The following is a 20,215-nucleotide window of genomic DNA, read 5'->3' as shown; positions in this document are numbered from 1 at the left end:
ATATAATATAAGGGTGTCGGCTGTTGAAAGCATCAAGATACTAAAGGATTAATGATCTTATCAAATTCTTCAAGACAAAAAGATTTGCGAGTGATACATTTTGAAGAGCTTTGAGAGATGGTAGCACTTTTTAATCGAAGGTTGGGTGGTTTTCACTACGCTAGATTGATATATAGTCGGGGTGTAAAAGATCTAATTTAACGTCGAAAATTGGTCACTAAATCTTTTCCAAGAGAGGGGAAGAGCTTTCTAGGCTTAATAACCAATTACGCCTAAGATAGAACATAAATAAATGATTTCAATAAAAGTAGCAGACATTTGCTACATTTACACAGGTCTGGCATTTGTGATTCCTTGCAGTATTCTTTTGAGTTCTATTGCTCAGCGCAATTGTTCGGTTTGTCAAATGCCCAATGTTAACAGCGCTTTGGCATTTAGTTGGCATTTGAAATGCCATTTTGAACAAAAAATTCCCCTTCTCTGACATTTCAAATCAAATAAAGGAACCAAGACAAAGAGAGAAAATTATATTTTGATTTTTTTAAAGTGTTTGCACGTTTTCTATATTCAGTTTTTTCTATGATCTATAAAATTTGAAAGTTGTCCGTAGCTCAAGGCTACGGCAATCAGTTAGAGGTTCAATGACCGGTAAATATTTAGAGAGATTTCTTGCGTTTCATTTTTTGAGCTGCAAAACTTGAACATGTGGGAACCACATTTCTTATATTTTATATTAAAAAGACGATTCCTGGAATCCCTTATGAGCAAATGCCAAATACCAGCCGGTGTGGAAGAATTATTTTGTAAAAAGTTGCTCATAAGGGAGAATGTGCCTTTTCTCAATCGAGTAGAGTAGCAAACTAGTCTGTTAATTAATCATGTCAGAGGGCGGGAACATAAAAGGCGGCGGGCGATTGCTAGAATAGGAGCTGCGTAGGAGAGCGAGCAAAAGTTGGTGAGAGGCTGCTGATTAACAGATTAAGCTTTCAGCCCTTGCCGCCGACAAAATTTCTTCCTATGCTTACCTAACTCCTACGCTCACTTTTCCCGCGTGATACCGTTCCAGCCCGTGGTGTGCCAGTCTATCAACTGAGTAGAAGAGCATACTTTCAACTGTATTGATTTAACACAAAAGGCGAGTGAACTTATCGCAGAAAATTGTTATTAGAAGGCTATGGGCGCGTTTACACTGGAAGATTTCCTTGATTAAATTGTTATTATAGAATCTTTCATGTTTTGTATCTACTAGGGGGGGGAGTGGGGGATATTTCAAAAAATCTAAAAAAAATTTCGCACCCCCACCCCAAACCTGGAAATTTTTTTGCAGCCCCCCCGTCAAAAGTGTTAAAATAATTTCGCACTTGCTAATTTTTTCCCTACACTCTAACTGACTTATTAATAACGTGAGGGTTATACTTACATTTACTTACTTTTGGGTAAAAGGGCGACTTGTGACGTATAATTCGAGTTTAACTACAGTAAATTTCCAGACTGTGAGTGATCCTTAAGCCTCAATATCAAAATGTTGTGGACTCATGCGGGAGAGCTACATTATTATAGAAGGCAACAAGTGGCTTGATTTCAAACGTGCAGGGGCAAAAAAATTAGTGACGAAGGAGGCGCAACTATGGTTTACGCCGACAGGAGAAGATTTTGATTTTGGACTCCTGATTTCCTTCAAACATAGCGCTTTTTCGAACTGATTCTGCCCAGAAAGGCTTTCAATGTTTGAATCATATGGAATTTAAAAGTAAAGTTTTTCTTTGCATATACAATATCTTAATATCACAGGAGTAATATTTTAAGTTGCGTTTAAGGGTAAAAATGTTATCAGAGATTAAGGAGGTGCGACCATGGTTTGCGCTGACAAGAAGAATTTCAATTTTGAACCACTTTTTCCGCTAAGAGCACTTTATTTTCAGCTCTTTTTAAAAAGGCTAGGCTATGCTGACATATGAAATTGCAAGAGGGGGATTCCTTAAAAAACATTCTCTCTTAGTCCACAGAACCAATTTTTACACAATGTTAAGACCTATAGGTGAGGCTTATCACGATAATATTTCATGAATGCAGACGAAAAATGTCCGCTGTCAGGTCGAAAACAATTTCAAATCTTCAAATGTGAAACCATGAAATTTTGAGTTGCCCAAAAATATTTAACATTTTACATTGAACCCTCAAAAAATTTCGAACTCCCCCTGAAATCCTCCAGCCCCCCTTAGTAGAGACTTTCCGACCACTCCCTTAACATATTGTAATTGATCTCGTGAACCTATAAGGAACTGTAATGAACCAGTGTATGTCATCTTTCATAAATATCTTTGTTTGACTTTGATGGATTTACTTAAGGAAACCTTCCAGTGTAAACGCACTCTATAAGGGCAATAAATGCTTTGACAGCTGTTTTGGGATTCGGTAATGTAGTGGTATAAATTTTCTTTGTTTTGACAAATCGATTTTTCGCGATTATTGCTCAGTAAAAATCCACTGTAGTCCAAGTAGATGGACTATAATACAAGTAAACCACCTCATAAGATTAACGTAAACTGAAGTTTGACACACCCTCCGTCGTTCGTTTTCGTTCGTATGGGCGTTGTCATAATCTGCCTCTTCTGTGGCAGACTGGAATATAAAAGGGGTCGAAAGGAGAGGAAATGCATACCTTGTCTGTAGTAGGTTAAGTCTCTATTTGGTTTTTATTATCTTATATTTTTGTACATCTTTTGTAGCATCTATTTTATCTTGTTTTTAGATCTAATCTACACGAAAATTGAACAAAATGAAAGTAACAATACTTGGAACTGGAAATGGAGGCTTTGCCATGGCATTTCATATGTCGAAAATGGGACACGAGGTTTTGATCTACCAACGTGAGGAGTCTAAAGAACACCTACAAGATGTTGTAGAGACTGGGAAAATTATTGCCATAGAAGAATTTGATGGCCATGCATCCATGTTGCACGGTGAAGTTAACATTGCTAAGACAACCTTCGACATCAAAGAAGCTGTTGAGTTTGCGAACAATTTGATGCTGGTTGTTCCAGCTTTTGGACAAGTAGCTATATTCGAGAAAGCGCTGCCCTATCTCACTGCAAACCATGTCCTAGTTTGCTTACCAGGAAATTTTGCAACATTGGAATTTGTACAACGGGTGCAAGAAAAATTTCCCAGAGCTGATAGTCCTGATAACGACCATCTCCATATGACCAAGATTCCTGTTCCTTTTGCTGTTGTTGAAGCCAGTACTTTACCGTACACCTGTCGCAAAGTTGGAGGAAATAAAATTTTTATCGCAGGGTCGAAAGATTGTATCAAGTTTGGTGTCTCCCCGAGTACGAGAACCGACATTGTTTTGGATAGAATACAACCACTTTTTGAATTGAAAATATGGAGAGCAAAAGATATTCTTGAAGCTGCACTGTCGAACTTGAACATGGTGATACACCCTGGAAATTTAATTTATAATGCTGGCTGGATTGAAGCAACGAAGGGAAATTTTTATTTTTACAATGTAGGTATGACTGAAGCTATTGAAAATATGATAAAGGCTATTGATAAAGAACGAAGAGAAGTTTGCAAAGCCTTTGGTTATAAAGATGAAGCTTGCCTTCAGATTGCTTGTAGATGGTACACTGACCACAAAGCCAAAACACTGCGAGAATTTGTGGCCAATCGTGGGCCCTTATATCATGCTATTAAAGCACCCAACAGTTTGCGAAACCGATATATCACGGAAGATTTGAATTATGTATTAGTGCCTATCATGAGATTTTTAGCCAAGGTAGCAGGAGTGCAAACTCCAGTATCAAATGCGACAATTACGGCAGCCGAAGTACTGTGCGGCATCGAATGCGTTCCAGCAAGGAATTTCGACATTCTTTTGAAAGACATTCGATCTCTTGAAGACGTCAAACAACGTCTTTAACGTTTTTGTGTGCGTCTTTGAAAAAATCAAACTTACACTAATGCGTAGATTTTGGAAAAAATACTGTTGAGCAGCTTTTGTAGGGGCTTAAGAATATGAGAAGACTCGTGGTTTTGAATAGCCGTTACAGAACCCTACTATTTTGATGTAAGTAGCTGATGATAGTAAGGTTTGTTACGTCGAGAAGGATTAAAATTACGTATTAAATTACGTATCAAATTCCCTAGGCCATTTGTTCTAAATAAAAACTTTTTTGTCTTGCAGTAGAATAAGAAATAGGTTTATTCGAACGTTTCAGCTTGTGATCCTTCAAAGTCTTAAAGAAAGACATCCCCTCTGCTGAACAAAAACACCTAATTTTCAACGATCTCATCCTCTTCAATATACTTTCTGATAAAATCCAATACGCTATCTCAAAATCGTAAGGACCGCGTTTATCTAAAAGGACTGGGAATGACAACAAAGTTGCGTGATTGTGTTTATGAATAGGGTGATGTATCGGAAAAATTTAGCTATGGCCTTTCCTCTTTTTTGGAAAAAACAACACAACAACCCTTTTCTTATGAAACGAAGACAAGGTATAGTGCACATTATCTTTGTATAATAAGTAATAGTTATCGGACAGTTGTGAGTACAATATGAGAAATATTTTACGAGTTCCGAGATTTTTCCATACAATATTTTCCGAGCCTTTAGGCGAGTCCGGAACGAGTGAAAAATTTCTCATATTGTATATAATCTGATTTGTTAATCAGATTGCAGATATCTTTTGGATTGCCGATAATTCCATTTTGTTGACTATTTGTGTTTGTCTTTTATTCTGTCTATATTTTTCTTTTCAACTATTCTTGTATGTGGTGCTATGTTGATTGAAAAAAAATGTATTTGGTGTACAGTATGTAAAATGAATTAGTATATAATGATGACGTTCAACCATGAAGCCAAAACGACTTAACAATCTTTCTTTGCTCCATATTCATAAAGGTATGACAGACAGACTTGATTTAGATGAAGTTGGTAGAGAATTTGTGTCTACTCGAAAGTATCGTTTAAATAACTTTAGGCCACTTTAGACAATTTATTTTTTATTTTATTTTTAGCTTTCAAGTGGATTTTAGAACTTTGTATAGAAAATATTAATCGCTTAAGCACAGTAAAGACATTATACCCTCCTCGATCATCGATTCGTGCACTCGTTTGATGGGTTCAAGCGTGATTGGAAGCTTCTTGGTTGCAGGCTTAGAACAAGTACGTTTAGACGTCTCTAAGATATAACGGGTCGGTTTAGTTATTGACATTATGAGTGTGTTTGATTGCGTAAAAGCAACTTTCAATCACTGAAATGATGTTCCTGACTGTATGGGGCTGACGAAGAACAACACCTAGGGGGGGGGGGGTTGTAAAATCGTTCGACTTTTTTAGTCAAAGCACTTGTTAGTTTGTTATACATCTTTGGAAAGTTAAGGGGTAGGGGAATCAAAATAACATAGATACCATTTTTTTTCAGACACTTTGCTGTGTTTTTCGGACAAATATGACGGTCTTAGGCAAAACCATAAGGTCAGAATTGATATTAATACCTAACTCGAGATATTGAGCTTCAAAAATTGGAAAAAGTGAGCAAAATAGCTGTTTCTGACTGAAAAACACTATTATTAAGAGTCTCTTGTCTGAGATATCGTCTGACACACTTTCTGACTCATAGACATGTTTTTTTTAAAGCAAATGTCTGCCCTTTGGTCAGGTCCGTGTATGACACCCCCTTCTCACAGACCCAGTGGAATTTTTTCAGCCAGTCAGGATGAAAATAATGGACTGAAACTCGATAGGGATTGATATCCACATATTTTTTGTGGCTAGGGATTTAATTTCTTTTATTTTCAAGTCAGAAAATTCAGTAGGGATGGGAAAAATAGCACAGTAGTTCGAAGTGAGGATCAGTTTGTTTATTATTTTCAGTGGGGACAAATATTGGAGGGTAATTTTCCACCGGGGACAATATTTTGGCCATTTTTTTCAGTGGGGAGGGGTACCAGTGGGTCTGTGAGAAAGCAAGGGGTGTTGTATGCTTAAATTCTCAAAGCATCCAGGCATAGCTTATGCTTATCATATGCTTATGAATCATGCTTTATGATTCACCCCGAGCCAAGTTTTTAGTTAAATGTTAGAAATTTTGTAAAGTTTGTAAAATTTTGAGCAGTCGAATGTAGCTAGCCGTGGAATGTCTTTTTTTACTTGACCTCTACCAAACCTTTTTAAACAGATATAAAAAATGACAACTTGAAAAATATTTCAGGCTGACATATATGCTTATGTTATGCTTGGGAATTCTGCAAATCTGAGCCTTCATATGCTTATATAAAAACAACATATTTCAAATATGTACAGTATGACCATTAAAATATTATTTATATTATAATCTACATTCGTATCAAAAGTATGACACTAAAGGCAATAAAAACAACATGTACTCCTTAACCGTGGCCCAGTCAGCTGGAGACTTATCAGCTATTATTATAAGTTTGTTTCGATGATTAATATCCCTTATGACCTGCTTGACCAAAGCAGAAGATCTCTTCTTTAAACCAGCCTCGATAAACTCCAGTAAATCTTCAACGTCCTCTTTGATGTTTTTGTTAAATTCAGCTTGCTTTTGGTTAGACTTGAACTTGGTTTCTGATTCGCGTCTCTTTCTCTTTTCACCAATATCAAAATACTTATGCAAGGATGAATAAATAAATCTAACATAAATAATCTAACAACCTCTGAATAGCTTCGGACAGCCACCCTTTTTAAAACCTGGCATCGCGTGACTATGAAGCGCCAAAAGAACAATAATAAATTCTTATCGGATAGATACATAGGTTAAAATTTGTTAATTTTTGACCATTTTTCATCAATCTAAATCACTCAATCACTCAATTAGCCGTTCACGTCCTAAACGAAGACATTCCAAAGAGCTTTTACCAAACTTTGCTAATGACGGCTTCAATGGACCCAAAACGAATAAACTACCAAGATAAGTTATATCTGCACAATCGATTAAGTCGTTTAGAGAGAGACTTAACGATGCATGGAAAAACCACCCACAAAGATTTGTTGTAAGAGGAATGTGAAAGAAGATCGGTTAGAGACGCACCGTGAGCATAGCTTGTAAATCTTTATAGTAATGACAATAATAAAGGATTTTAGTTATTGTTTGTGTTTAATTTGTCCGTATATTTGTATATGTTCCGCTAGTTGATTTTTGATTTTTCTAGAAAATTGTTCAACATTTTCAGTATTGCTATCACTCTGACGATGCTTTTGTTGTCAAGCGAAATATTAGTTTTTTTTCAAAAAATGAAAATTTTGTTGTTTGTGATCTGACTCCACATTGATCCATGGCAAAATCAATTTTCGGATTAAGTTTTATCTTGTTTTTATTTGTATATGTGTTGTGTTGTTATGTAATTCATTTAAAATTTTTGACCATGGGCTTTAACTGTAATATCTATACATACATACTATTTTAGACATGCTGGCTAAATCGATCTGGTCAGCCAGGATGCAGTACGCAGTGCTGATGTCCCAATAAGTACGAAATTCATATGCTGTTCTGCCACCCAAAATTTCCTGAGTGTATATAGTTGGACAGAAATTCTTCATTTCTTTACATATATATTTTTTAGATTTTAATAATGATGAAATACGATAAAGAGATGTATTTGAGCAAAGAGTATCAACATTGGATCAAAAGTAGAACCATTTTTACATGGCTTGCATTCAGTATGATACTTCTCTACGCAATGGAGCAACAATGTACCAAGTACTTTTTAATGTACTACATTCAAGATCGATTTGGATTGACTGAACACAATGCTGTCATCTTTTACAGTATTTCGGAAGCTATCTATGCTATTGCACAAATCACTGGTGGTATTGTATTAGGCAGATATTCAGATCGCACTCGTAATATGAAAAAAGTCGTTCTTATTGCAATGCTTGTTTCCTTTGTTGGTAATACCTTTTACGTGTGGCATGTTAACCTTTTTCTTGTGGTTATTGGAAGGGCTTTGATGGGATTTACTGAATGTGTGAACACAGCTGTCGTAGGTAAGTTTTTTTCTTATTTGCTGGTCTATTCACCCGGGGGAAAGAGCACTCGATTTCTAAACGAAGACATTTATTGTGTGTGCCACCAAAAACTGGCTTTCAAAATCGGACCCTTACAGTGTAGCCTTTGAGCAATAAAAAGGAAACATTACAGTGCATTTTACCGAATGTTTCTGACCTTTACAGTGTAGTTTGAATTGATATCTTATTTTGCTGAAACCACCTGAAAATGAGCCGCATATGTCGCGACATAATGTGCAAAACAAATTTAACAAATGTACATCCTTACAGTGCATTTCAAGGGTCCCGACAAACCGGCACATGCCGTGGGCCAGACCATATAAGTCCCCCCTGGGTCTATTTGTAGGAGGTCAAACCCCATGATCTTTCACGGTACACGACAACATATGCTTAGTTGGGGATAGAGAAAGGATTTTAAAGGGCTCTGCCCATAGTGTTTTTGCTTTCTATTTTTCACATTTAGAATGTTACACATTTTCTGTCGGGCACGAGGAGGGACAAACAAAATAAAAAAATCAAAACGAAATAAACAAATCAAAACTAAATAAAAAAAGAAGAAGAAAATAAAAAACAAAAACAAAATAAAAAACAAAAAGAAAAAGAAAAAAAGAAAAATAAAATAATAAGAAAAAACAAAATAAAAAAAGAAAAACGAAATAAAATATAAAAAACAAAATGAAAAATCAGCAAATAAAAAAACATAGAATAGAGAATCAAAGATGATGAAATGAGGATTGTTGTTTTTCTTGCTCATCTTGTTCATCTAGCATGTTCTGTGAATCTTTTAGGACGCTAAGAAGAAAGGCAAATCTATTTTGTTATGATTATGGGACTCCTTTTCGCCCAAGGAATAAAGACGAGGAGGGAGAAAAAGATGAGCAATCTCTCATAACGAGATACGTTAACAATGGTCATACACATACGAGGCAATAATTGGGAGGGAATGCAGCTTTGAAGTTTCTGCATACACGTGCATGAGAAGACGCCATCTTGTTTCTAGAATAAACATAAACTCTAGATCACCACTTTCGGTTTCTTCGAGTAACACGCAGGCGCGCATGCGCAAAATAACTTTTTAATTTTTGCTTTGTCTTTTTTATTTAGTTTTTTCTTTTTTTTTCACTCTGTTTTTCTTTTTCTATTTTGTTTTTCTTTTTTATTTGCTTTTCTTTTTTTATTTTCTTTTTCTTTTTTTATTTCGTTTTTCTTTTTTTATTTAGTTTTTCTTTTTTTTATTCTGTTTTTCTTTTGTTATTTTGTTTTCTTTTTTTATTTTGCTTTTTTCCTTTTTTTTTGTTTTTCTTTCGGCCACCGTAATTTCGTAGACTTTAAAGAGAACGATTTCTGATAGAAAGAAGTTGTTGCGCGGTAGATTCGCTGGAGATGGATGTCTAAAATGGATATTCGAAAAGGGCTAATGAAAAATTATTGGCAAGAGATATTGACTTCAATTCAAATAAAAAACGGATGACAGATGTCACCATAAGGATAAGGTATTCAGAAAAAGATTCCAAGAAGGGCGTGGTTAACATTTGACAGAGGGAAATTCCCCCAGATGGGTATTCAACTTACTTTTATAAGTGAAATCTACTCATCTCGTCTGCCGACTCGGGAAATGACTGTTGATCCCAAACCAAAAAAAACAGATGCAAGATGACGAGTGTAAAAACCATGCCTACCAAATAAGAAAGTCCAAAAAAGCTTTTTTTTTGCACAACCTTAAAAGTCGATCTCTCCTATACTGAAATCATGGTGGTATAGCAGATAGATGAATGAATAAATAAATGAATGTCAATAATTATTTATATTTTCTAGGTGAGCTAAGACGGGGATACAACGATGAACCAGCTAAAGGGAGATCTGTCATCACCTGGTATGAGATAGCTTTTCAAGTTGGCCAAAACATTGGAGCTGGACTTCCTGTGCTTTTCACAACCGTGAATCTCAAAATAGGATTCTGGAAGCTTGACCAATTAAACATGATGAATTTCATTCTTTCCATATTTTGTCTGATCGTTGCCATCATCAGTTTTTTCAAGGCTATAGATTTATCAAAAGAGCTAGACATTATAAAGAGTAAATATGTGGTCTCGAAAGACGACAATGAAATGAACGAGAATGGCGTCGAAAAGACGAGCAAAAATTTAATGAAATGGTCAGAGCTCTTTCAAATAGATATCATTTTGCTCTGTCTTATATATAGTCTTGCACGATATGCAGTCGGAACATCAGTTTCTAGCCTGACGATCTTACTTCCATTAAAGTACCATTGGTCATTGAATGACATGTTGGTTTTACTCATGTGTACAAATTGTGCAACGTCATTGACCATTATAGCTCTGGTAAAAATTGGCCTCCTCAAGAATCAAACTCGAAGTTTTTATTTGTACATCTTATCAATGGTTTTATGCTCGGTAATTGTAACATCGCTGATGCTCACAGAAATTGGATTGTTAACAAGTTTCGCCAAACAAGCTGTGTTTTTTGCTTTTTTAACTGCTTCAAAGAACTTTTTAGCCAGTCTAACTAAAATAACTAACACTGTATTGTTGCTTCAATTAGTAAAACCCCAAGATAGTGGTTTTATATTGGGAGTAAGAACAGTTGCTGGTACTTCATTCAAAGGGTTGGCTTTTCTGTTATCATCAATTTCTTCTAAATATCCCGATTATCACTCACCCGGATTGGCGCTTGTCATCCTGTTGACTGTTGTCCTCATCCTTTATAGAAGGAACGTACATCTTAAAAATTATAAAAATGAATAATATTTTCTTTTTGTAAACAGGAATATTTTGATAGCTCGTCTACTACAGAAGTGATTTCATGTAAAGTGTACCTTGGGGTGGGGGGGGCACTCGATTTTTAAACGACAGCATGTGCCGCCAAAAAAATAGCTTTCAAAATTTCTCCCTTTGAAGTAAAATTTCTCTTGATATATTTGTTTTGACGAAATAGATTATTTACATTTGAAAGAGGAAAGTTAACTTATTAAACTATTCTTTGAACTTTTCAGCATAGGCTATAATCATAGAACTAAAGTCAATCATCAAATCACAATTTCCCAAGTGGGTTTAGAAGGGGGGGGGACATCAAGCATCTTGACTTCAAATATTATTGAATTAAGGCGAAAATTTACCTTGAGTCGATAATTTTAGATGTTGAATTATTAGCTTTTCAATTTCCAATGCGTCTTCCCTTACTTTTCTTCATGTTATGAATCAGGCTTCTAGCCCCCCGCCCTTGAACTCTCAAGATTGACAAGTGCTATGAAATTTTGATCAACGGTAGATATGGATGATTGGAGATGAATCGCTTATTTTAGTTCGGCCACCTGTCGAATTGGTATTTTACAGACCAGAATGTAAATTTGGCCGAAATCACATCATGAACGATTTGTTCGTTTGATTTGATTGAAATTTGTTTCTGAAGGCTGTTTTGTCAAACAAAAGAGACTAGCGATCGAAAAATTTGGTCACATGAATATTTGATACTTCGCAGACTGGTCTGTAAAATACACTTCGACCTCCTACCAAAACTCCGGAATTACTGGAGCTTTTGTCTTTGAATTTCACTAGTTGTAGATATTGTCCATGTAAGACAGTGTGTAAAATTTCAGTTTGGTCAGTTGCATAGTTCGTATTTTACAGACCGGATCATTTTTTACCTAAAATGCTCACCATGCATCATAACCACTTGTCTGATTTTGCTGGAATTTCGGCTAGTACAGGTTTTTGTATCAATTCAATTTTTGTCAATGCAATTTTCAATTTCAAAATAATTTATTCGCCTGTATCAATGGAATCTAAATACATCCATAAAGGTTTTCAAGCAATAAATTATGGGGAATGCAGGCCAGGAGTTCATCCAATAGACGTACCGTTTCTAATTTCTCTCAAAAAGTATTAGATATAGAAATATTCTTTCAAACTGGTTTCAAAATGGTTAAAAAAGTGACTCTCAGAATGTTATAAAGAAGGTATTCTTACAGACTGCAATTGTCAATGCGGTGGCAACAAGAAACAAAAGTTTGATCATCTTGAAATGAACTTTGTTGAAGATGAATTCCGATGTCTTCTGTACCGTCTAATCAAATGAAGCAAGTCTAACCTTTTTGACCATACATTCAAATAATGGTCGCAGATCAGTCTTTGTATATAATAATAGTTGGTTCCAATTTAAAAGAGATTTACAGATTTCAGTCCAAAGTTGTATGAGTGTTTTTGCCTTGGGGCGCTCTAAAAGTTTTAGGAAACTATTTCTTGTGTGAATCATCAATACCTAACACTTGTCAAAATTTCATGTCAATAGCATTTTCCAATCCAGAGATACAGTCTAGGGCAGTCTATGCCAAGACTGATTTAGGCAAAAAGGCAATTTTGGGCCGGTCTGTAAAATACATGATATACCAGCAGGTGGCAAATATTCCATACTGTGCCCTAAAAATACATGTCACGTGGGGCTGTCTCACAAAATTTGAGCAAAAAAGGGAGTTAGGTACTAGGAAGGGGGTACTAGGGTTGGCGGATGAGGTATGATGAGCATGTGTAGACGAGACCTCAGAAAACCGACCCTTAGAGAGACTCTTTTGAAAATTCTCTTCGATTTTTGAAAAATGTCTTATCCTTAGAGAGACTTATTCACAATTTTTTCTCTCGAAACCAAAAGAATTTCCTAAATATCGTGAATTTTCAAAGAATTTGAAAGGTGACAAACCAGACCCTTACCGTCTGCACATACTCATTTTTGCCTAAGTACCCCCCCTCCCGGATTTTACACTTCAGGGTATAATCTCTTCAAAAATTAGCATAAGAAAAACAAATTCAAATATTAAAATTTTTTCAAATGTCCGCTTGCGAGTCAACTGTGCAATTTACATATCTATTTAATTTATTAGAATACTCATTAGAAATTTAGAACCAAAAATCGTCCCCGGTGTAAAACGTAACAAAAAAACTTAATCAAAGACTAAATCACCACTAAGCGTTACTAAGTTTATTATGCTCAAAAAATAAACTTCTCGAAATCTCAAGTCACAAAAAGGAAAATATTTTGCAATCCTGTTAGTATTAATTATTACTAGCCATAACTTTCATTAAAATGCCACCACATCAAAACGAACACATAGAGAGTAAAATTATAAATTTTCTAAAAGCAAATAAATTTCATAAGTGTATGCATACACTTATGAAATTTATTTGCTTTTAGAAAATTTATAATTTTGTTACCTAAATATTTTTTTATTTTTGGAAGTTTTCAAATTAGAAAAAAAAATCAAAATGTCGAAGCTGCCATCCCCATTGAGTTTATTAAGCTGTAGAATAGAATTCAAGATCCCCTGCCGAAAGAGGCAACTGATATCATCTCCCTCGGTGTATAAATTCTTTACTGTATTCTATCTGGACTTGTGGAAAAAAAGTTCCAACGCATCCTTTAGGCAGGGATCTACCGATATAATGACAATTTCTACTGTATGTCTCAATATAATTTACAGCAGAGACAAAAAAGGCTGTAACTTTTGATAGAATTCGCATTGTATAGCGGTTTATTGCTTGTTAAAAAGATAATCTGGAGTGGATTGTGGCTGATTGCGTATTTTAGTATAACCTGAAAAGAACTGTTATTTTTATCATGTCATTTGTCTCGTCTAATGATGTTTTTATCACTCCAAGTTTCATAAATGCATCAGGCTTAGTATTCTTGCCTTTTTTTCAAGCTTTTTGCTAAAGGACTATTTCAAAATGATATTATAAATTTTTTTTAAAATCAGACACCTTTGAGTCGCCATGACAGTTGTCCGTTGCGGACAAAGTTAGAACATCAATGTTTTCTGGACAATTGAAAGACAATACTCACTCCCCCCGTTTTATGAGTTGCTCATCCAGTGTCTATAATGATTCCTTGTTGGAAAGTTCTAGGGTAAAAAAAAGTGACATTATGAGTACCCCATGCTCCCCCCATGTCCGGATAATTTTTAAAATTCGATATAATCAAGCGGAAATTAACAGCAAGGCTGGGATGGAAATTTTTCTACTTAAAAGCCTGAATACAGTGGACGAATTTTACTTTATTGGACAGTTAAGGTCATCAGGTCCGGCCGGGGGGACGGGGTTGGTTGGTTTAGAAAGAAAAAAAAGTCATTACTAAGTTTATCATGTAGTTGAGTTTATAGAAGTCCCGAGATCACCAAACCAAATCAACGTAATCACGTGAATTTTATTATATAACTGCTGTAACTGCACTTTAAAAATGTCAAGCACAGCAATTTCAGTACGAAAGTCACCGAATTTTATTGGATTTAATATTACCACAACTGTATCAATCAATATATTTGCAGTTTAAATAGTTCATAGACTTGAATTACATAGTTTTTAATCAATCTCAGGTCTTCAATTTCTTTTAAGCTCAATCTATGGGAAGAAACAGAGAGTTAAACTTGAACTTGTTCACATTTACAAAAGCTTAAACAAAAAGATGACAAGATATCGAAGAAAAAACATTCAATTAACGTTTTTTTCTGTACTTTAGTCCATTGTTATACTCAGCAAATCTAATCTTAGCAGCTTAGCAAGTAAGGAACTTAAAAGGGAGCTTCGAGGCTGAAATTCTCTGGAAAAATAAGGAACTCCAGGCTCGGAGCCTGAAGTTAAGGCTCCTTATAAAAAAAACGTGTAATTACTACAACCCCTTCTCAAAGACCCATTGGGACCCCTTCCCACTGGAAATATCGTCCCCGGTGGAAAATTATCCTCCAATTTTTGTCCCCACTGGAAGTAATCAAATAAACCAATTAACTATTTTTCCTATCCCCAATGAATATTTTGACTTGAAAACAAAGGAATTGAAATCCTCAGCTATAAAAAATATAGGAATATCAATCCCCATCGAGTTTCAGTCCGTTATTCTTATCCCCACTACCTGAAAATAAACCTACCGGGTCTGTTAGAAGGGGGTGCATTATTACTTTAAACTTAATTGATGAACCAGTAGAGATTTGCTTACAGGTCAAATAATGCTAGTGGGACTTTTTATCGAAATTAAGAAATTAGAGCCATGCAGTGTCGCCCTGGTCAATACAGAGGAATCGGAATTTTTAATTATGAATGTTATTCCTGTGAGTAGGTAAATACTGTAACAGCTTATCTAAACTCAAAAATAGTCAATCGAAAATCCAGCTGATTAACCTTAATTAAAACTCCACCAGTATAAAATCTACTCAAGAACTGAGGAATATGTTGAGAGAAAATAAAAAGTCTCAAAATGAGGTTATCTTTGGTTCTTATTGCATCCGCACTTGTTGTTGCTGTTTCAGCAGGTATAAATCTAAACTTTAATAAATAAAATGGTCCAAGATAGATAGTTGTTTACCGAGTTCTTTAGGTTGCAAACAAAATTCCCCAGTTAAAGGCGCTGCTGACTAGGCTCTGAACTTAGCTGACGGGGAAATCAGTAAATCACAAGTATCTCTAACAGGGTTGACTTTTGGTCATTTCACCTCTTTTTAGATTTTGGTTTAAGAAAAAATATCAGTTTTTTGCATCCGCCAGAGTACAAATTTCGTCAATCAGGATGAAAATTATAGTCTACAACAAGAACCAATTTTTGTTAAAAACTGATATCTGACAAGATCAATTTATTGAACTTTAACGGACTCAGTATCCATTCCAAGGGCTCGATTATCTCAACTTTTATCGAAATTTGTTTTCGCTTTAGAATGTCATCAAGACAAGGCCCAATTTTGCTTGGGATGGAAATTAGCTGGATATTGCAAGAGAAGCAGCAAACATCACACATGGATGAAAGAACATTGTGCTGATACGTGTGATTTTCCTTGCCCTACCACTCAACCACCAACTTCGGGTAAGAGCTACAATAAACAGTTCAATTTTCACCCAACAGACTCACACAGACTATTTCTGAAGGGTCTACTTCTTTTGGTCCCGATGGGACCCCAGTTCCATTGGAGAATTTGGCCATAAAATACGTCCCCAGTTGGATAAATAGCCTACTTTTTCAGCCATACTCGGAAATTGACTTTGATTTCATCCCCAATTAAAATTCAAAAGGAAAAATTACACTTCAAAATCATCCCCACTGGATTTTTTTAACCTGAGAACAATAGGATTTTTTTCCCCAATTGGGATTTCGAAAGAAATTGTCATACCGAATGTGGGAAGAAGTTTCACCGGGGCTATGAGATAGGGGTGTTGTTATATTGATATCAATTCTATTGTTTTTGTCTTTGGCGGGCCAGGCACTATCTGGCCTCGTTTTCGGGGATTGGCGGGTCCAACCAAATTATATTTTTAGGTTTACGGGTAAGGGTTGTTGAACCCGACTGGGGACGAGGCACATCTAAGGGAAATTGGCTCACCGATGGGAAATTGGCCCGCTCCCTTTAGAGCTTTAGCGTGGGCGGCCGCTTTTATCAACCCTGTATCAAGACTGCTTAACTCTTCAATAAATACAACGTTTCAACATCTGATTACCACCATAGGCTGTGCGGATAAAAATGAAGCATATTGCAAAAAATATGCTCTGAATTGTTTCCGTGATGGTTGGAAAGATTATTTGAAAGTTCAATGCCCCAAAACTTGCAAGGCTTGTGGAGGTAGGTTATGATATCACATACTATATTTTATATCGAGTACTTTATTCATTCTGATAACATCTTCTAAGTTTGTAAGTGATTCCTAATTATAAATGTCCTTCTAATCACCCTTTGTCAGACTATATAGACACCAAACGATCTACAGCATGTAAATTATATCAGGTAGGATGCCAGTAGGTCATGGATGATCTTGCTACTTCCTTTATTTTTCAGGTGCGGCCACAACCCCACAAGGTCCCTTACCAACACAAGCATCTGGACAATGTGGAGTCAAAGGCGATGGTCACACCCGTATTGTTGGTGGTACTAATGCACGACCTGGTGATTGGCCGTGGCAGGTATAATTCGTTGAAATTTATTTTGACCGTAAAGTGCGATACCGTAGGGCTGTACATAACTTGCCAAAGCAAACCATGCAAGTGAAATCTTATGTACAGGCCTACGATATTGCATTGAACGGTCTAAATAAACACTTGCTTAACCTCGCTAATAGATATAGAAAGACATGAAAAACAAAAGGACCTTTTACCTCAAGGCAACCGATTTCTGTATTAGAATGCAATTTAAAAATGAAAATATGTTAATTACGGAACTAATTTTCGTGAACATTGAACAATTTTGTTTAAGTCTTTGAAAATAGCTTTGACTTAGCTACTACGACAGTTAACAAAATGCCGTAAAAAGTAAAAATCAATCATACCTTCACCCGAGCCTTCACCCTTTCTTAATTTTTTCTTATGATAAAAAAATCAAAGGTTTGATTAGATTCGTTATCTCCCCAAAACCTATCAAGTTTTAATCTGATAATAAATCGTCCGGGAATTAACAAATCCAAGGCCAGGGGCATTCATCTTTGAATCTAATCTGAGCCGCAGACTTTCTGTATAAGAAACTCTTTTCGCTAGAGAATAAGCAGAAGTCTACTTAAAATCGGGCTTCTATGACTGGGCTGTTCCATTAAAAAGCCATACAGGGGGGTGGACGAAAATTTTCAAGAATAAAATACCCCCTGGAAAATAGTAAAATTTGAAAAAATACGCTTAGAAAGATTCTTTTCATACCTTAAAATGAGGGTGGACGAACTAAAATCAGTCTTTTCTCCCTGGAAATTTTAGAATAACTTTTTACCCCCCTTGGAAGAATGAAAAGACACCCCTGGAAATTCTGCTTGAATTGCCCCCTGGAAATGTTCGTAAACCCCCCCCCCTCCTGTATGCATATAAAATGGAATGGCCCATTCTTCTTTTATTACTAGGTACAAATCGATTTGAACACTGACTGGGGGCGTTATTGGTGTGGAGGCACCTTGATCAATGACGAATGGATTGTCAGTGCTGCTCATTGCTTTGAAGATGATACCAGAGCGAGAAACTATGACATCTATTTGGGTAAGCTCCGCATAATGTCTTCCTCTATATAGTTTTTCAAAGCAACAATCCTTTATGTACAGTAAAATGTATATAAATAAAATGATCGATATGGATATGATATCTATCTATCTTTTACAAGAAGTAAGCCTCTTACAGCCCACGTTGGGAGTGGGGAGACTGAATACCATGAGTATTACAGTGTATGAATAAGCCCCATTAATTCCAGAATTTAGTCTGTATCCCCCTATATTGAGAGGGTCTGACATCCAGGGTGGTAAGTAAAATAAGGTGGAAAATCCAGGGTGGTATGTAAAATAAGGTGGAAAACCCAGGGTGGTCAGTAAAATGAGCTTGAAAACCGGGTGGTCAGTAAAGGAAGTCGAAAATCCAGGTTGACCATAAAATGAGTAAAAGAAATCCAAGGAGGTCCTGAATGATTGAAAAATAAGTACCTTTACCAAAAAGACCTCCTCAACACAGGTGGTACATTTTTTTCTGGAATAGCCCAATATTACACTGTGACGACAAATGAGCATTCAATTTAGCGCGTTTTCAGCAAATATAAAAGTAACAATAGCAATCATCCAGTATCTTAGATGACTGCCGTTCTAATCAAATCACAAATAAGAAACAAAGAAAGATTCAATTAAAGAGAGCCGTCTTGGAAGATATTAAAAAACTTAAGTTTTGTGAAAAGTGCACCATTTTCTAAAATTTCTTTCTATGTCTTCTTATGTCTCTCCTCGTCTGCATTATTTTAACAGATTCGATAAAGGCTAGCAATAACACTTCAATACCTTTTTTAAGAGGGAGTTTTAAATCACTTTTTTAAATCCCATTCCCTACATACAGGTGAGCACGATATCCGTAGCAAAAGTGGCAATGAACAGAAAATGGAAGTCGCTGAAATCATCATGCATCCTGGATATAAATACGGAGATGTTGACAACGATATGGCTCTCATCCGATTGAAAAAGAAGGCTTCATTCAACACTTACGTTCGCCCAGCATGTTTCCCCGATTCATCTGTAAAATTTCCTAGTGGTGAAGAATGTTACGTGACCGGATGGGGAGCTCTTAGGACCGGTGGTTCATCACCAAGAGTAAGTGCTGACGAATGTGTCGAGATTTATAACTAACTTAGTTTTTCGCCGAAAACTGAATTAAAGGGAATTAGGGGTGGGTTTACATCTGAAGGGGAGATTCGATTGAGACACCCTTTGTCGAAAACAATGCAGAACATAAATAAAACAAAAGCTCAAAATGACTTAAACGAATTCTTTTATAAAGTTAATCGACCTTCCCCTAGTTATTGCAATTTTTACAAGAGGTTGGTTTGGGTATCTCTTATGACAAAGGTCGTAACGAGGAGAAGATCGATTAAGATCTTGTTATGTATCGTATTATTTCAATTATATTTCTTAATCGATTCTCTCCTAGATGTAAACATGCTTACAGTAAGAAAAACATAATGACTTTTAAACCCAGATAAACTCGTACCTAATTCCCTTTTGTAGCGTTAGAGTAAAAGGTACAAAGTCACAAGAAGATGGTGATGAAATCAGTTTAGGTGACTTCTCTGTCGTATGCTAGGGACCTGTTAGCAAGTGTGACCGCATTAACGAATTAACAAATGGTTTTATCTGGGATTATCTATCAGTAAGACTGAAATGGATTTGATTTTCTTTCATCCAATAGATCTTGCAACAAGCCAAAATTCCGCTTGTTCCACAACACGAATGTCAAAGAGCTATGGGAAACGATATCACAAAGAACATGTTCTGTGCCGGATATGCCAACAAAAGAATCGACTCCTGCCAAGGAGATTCCGGTGGTCCACTTGTCTGTAAAAAGCGAACTTCAACTGGGCAAGATGTTTGGTATTTATGGGGAGTCGTTTCATGGGGTATCGATTGTGCCTCACCAGGATATTATGGTGTCTACTCCAGCATTGAGAACATGGGATCATGGGTCACAAACACCTTGAAAAGCCGAAGAACTTAAAATTTTTGAATTTTGTTAATCTTTTTTATTCAGTAATATTAAATTTCAACCTAGCAAATAACTTCGTCAGTGTTTTTACTCCTTCTTTTTTTAATTCCACTTTGATCTGTGGGTTCTACTCACGCGAGTGTTCAATACTGAAAACTTTTCACTGTAAATTATGGAAAAAATTGCAAATTTTCACAAAAAGTC

At 35.9% G+C, this 20,215-nt stretch overlaps 3 protein-coding genes across 3 annotated transcripts in view; all 3 read left to right on the top strand.

The window, feature by feature from the left end:
* LOC136804086 (RIIa domain-containing protein 1-like) overlaps window positions 1-20,215 on the top strand; it is a 185,881-nt gene that overhangs the window by 136,849 nt on the left and 28,817 nt on the right. The gene's annotated exons all lie outside the window — the stretch shown is intronic.
* LOC136804076 (uncharacterized) lies at window positions 7,601-10,884 on the top strand. The gene is made up of 2 exons (XM_067060817.1): window positions 7,601-8,020; window positions 9,857-10,884. The coding sequence occupies exons 1-2, from the start codon at window positions 7,606-7,608 to the stop codon at window positions 10,804-10,806; spliced, it is 1,365 nt and encodes a 454-aa protein (XP_066916918.1). The 5' UTR covers window positions 7,601-7,605; the 3' UTR covers window positions 10,807-10,884.
* LOC136804075 (trypsin-2-like) lies at window positions 15,159-20,101 on the top strand. Its single transcript, XM_067060816.1, has 7 exons — window positions 15,159-15,353; window positions 15,752-15,898; window positions 16,536-16,649; window positions 16,863-16,987; window positions 17,905-18,037; window positions 18,872-19,122; window positions 19,718-20,101. Exons 1-7 carry the CDS (start codon window positions 15,299-15,301, stop codon window positions 20,021-20,023), a joined length of 1,131 nt encoding a protein of 376 aa, XP_066916917.1. The 5' UTR covers window positions 15,159-15,298; the 3' UTR covers window positions 20,024-20,101.

This window comes from Clytia hemisphaerica, unplaced genomic scaffold (genome assembly GCF_902728285.1).
Source record: "Clytia hemisphaerica strain Z4C2 unplaced genomic scaffold, Clytia hemisphaerica genome assembly, whole genome shotgun sequence".
NCBI classification, from domain to species: Eukaryota; Metazoa; Cnidaria; class Hydrozoa; order Leptothecata; family Clytiidae; genus Clytia; species Clytia hemisphaerica.
The sequence above is the reverse complement of the archived record's forward strand: the minus strand, read 5'-3'. Positions and strand labels throughout refer to the sequence as shown.

Bases quoted from the DNA above. Each gene is read 5' to 3' on its own strand.
- LOC136804076 (XM_067060817.1), top strand. From the start codon at position 7,606: ATGATGAAATACGATAAAGAGATGTATTTGAGCAAAGAGTATCAACAT. The intron at 8,021-9,856 runs GTAAGTTTTTTT...TATATTTTCTAG, and splicing joins TGTGAACACAGCTGTCGTAG to GTGAGCTAAGACGGGGATAC.
- LOC136804075 (XM_067060816.1), top strand. From the start codon at position 15,299: ATGAGGTTATCTTTGGTTCTTATTGCATCCGCACTTGTTGTTGCTGTT. The intron at 15,354-15,751 runs GTATAAATCTAA...TTTTCGCTTTAG, and splicing joins TGTTGTTGCTGTTTCAGCAG to AATGTCATCAAGACAAGGCC. The intron at 19,123-19,717 runs GTAAGTGCTGAC...TTCATCCAATAG, and splicing joins CCGGTGGTTCATCACCAAGA to ATCTTGCAACAAGCCAAAAT.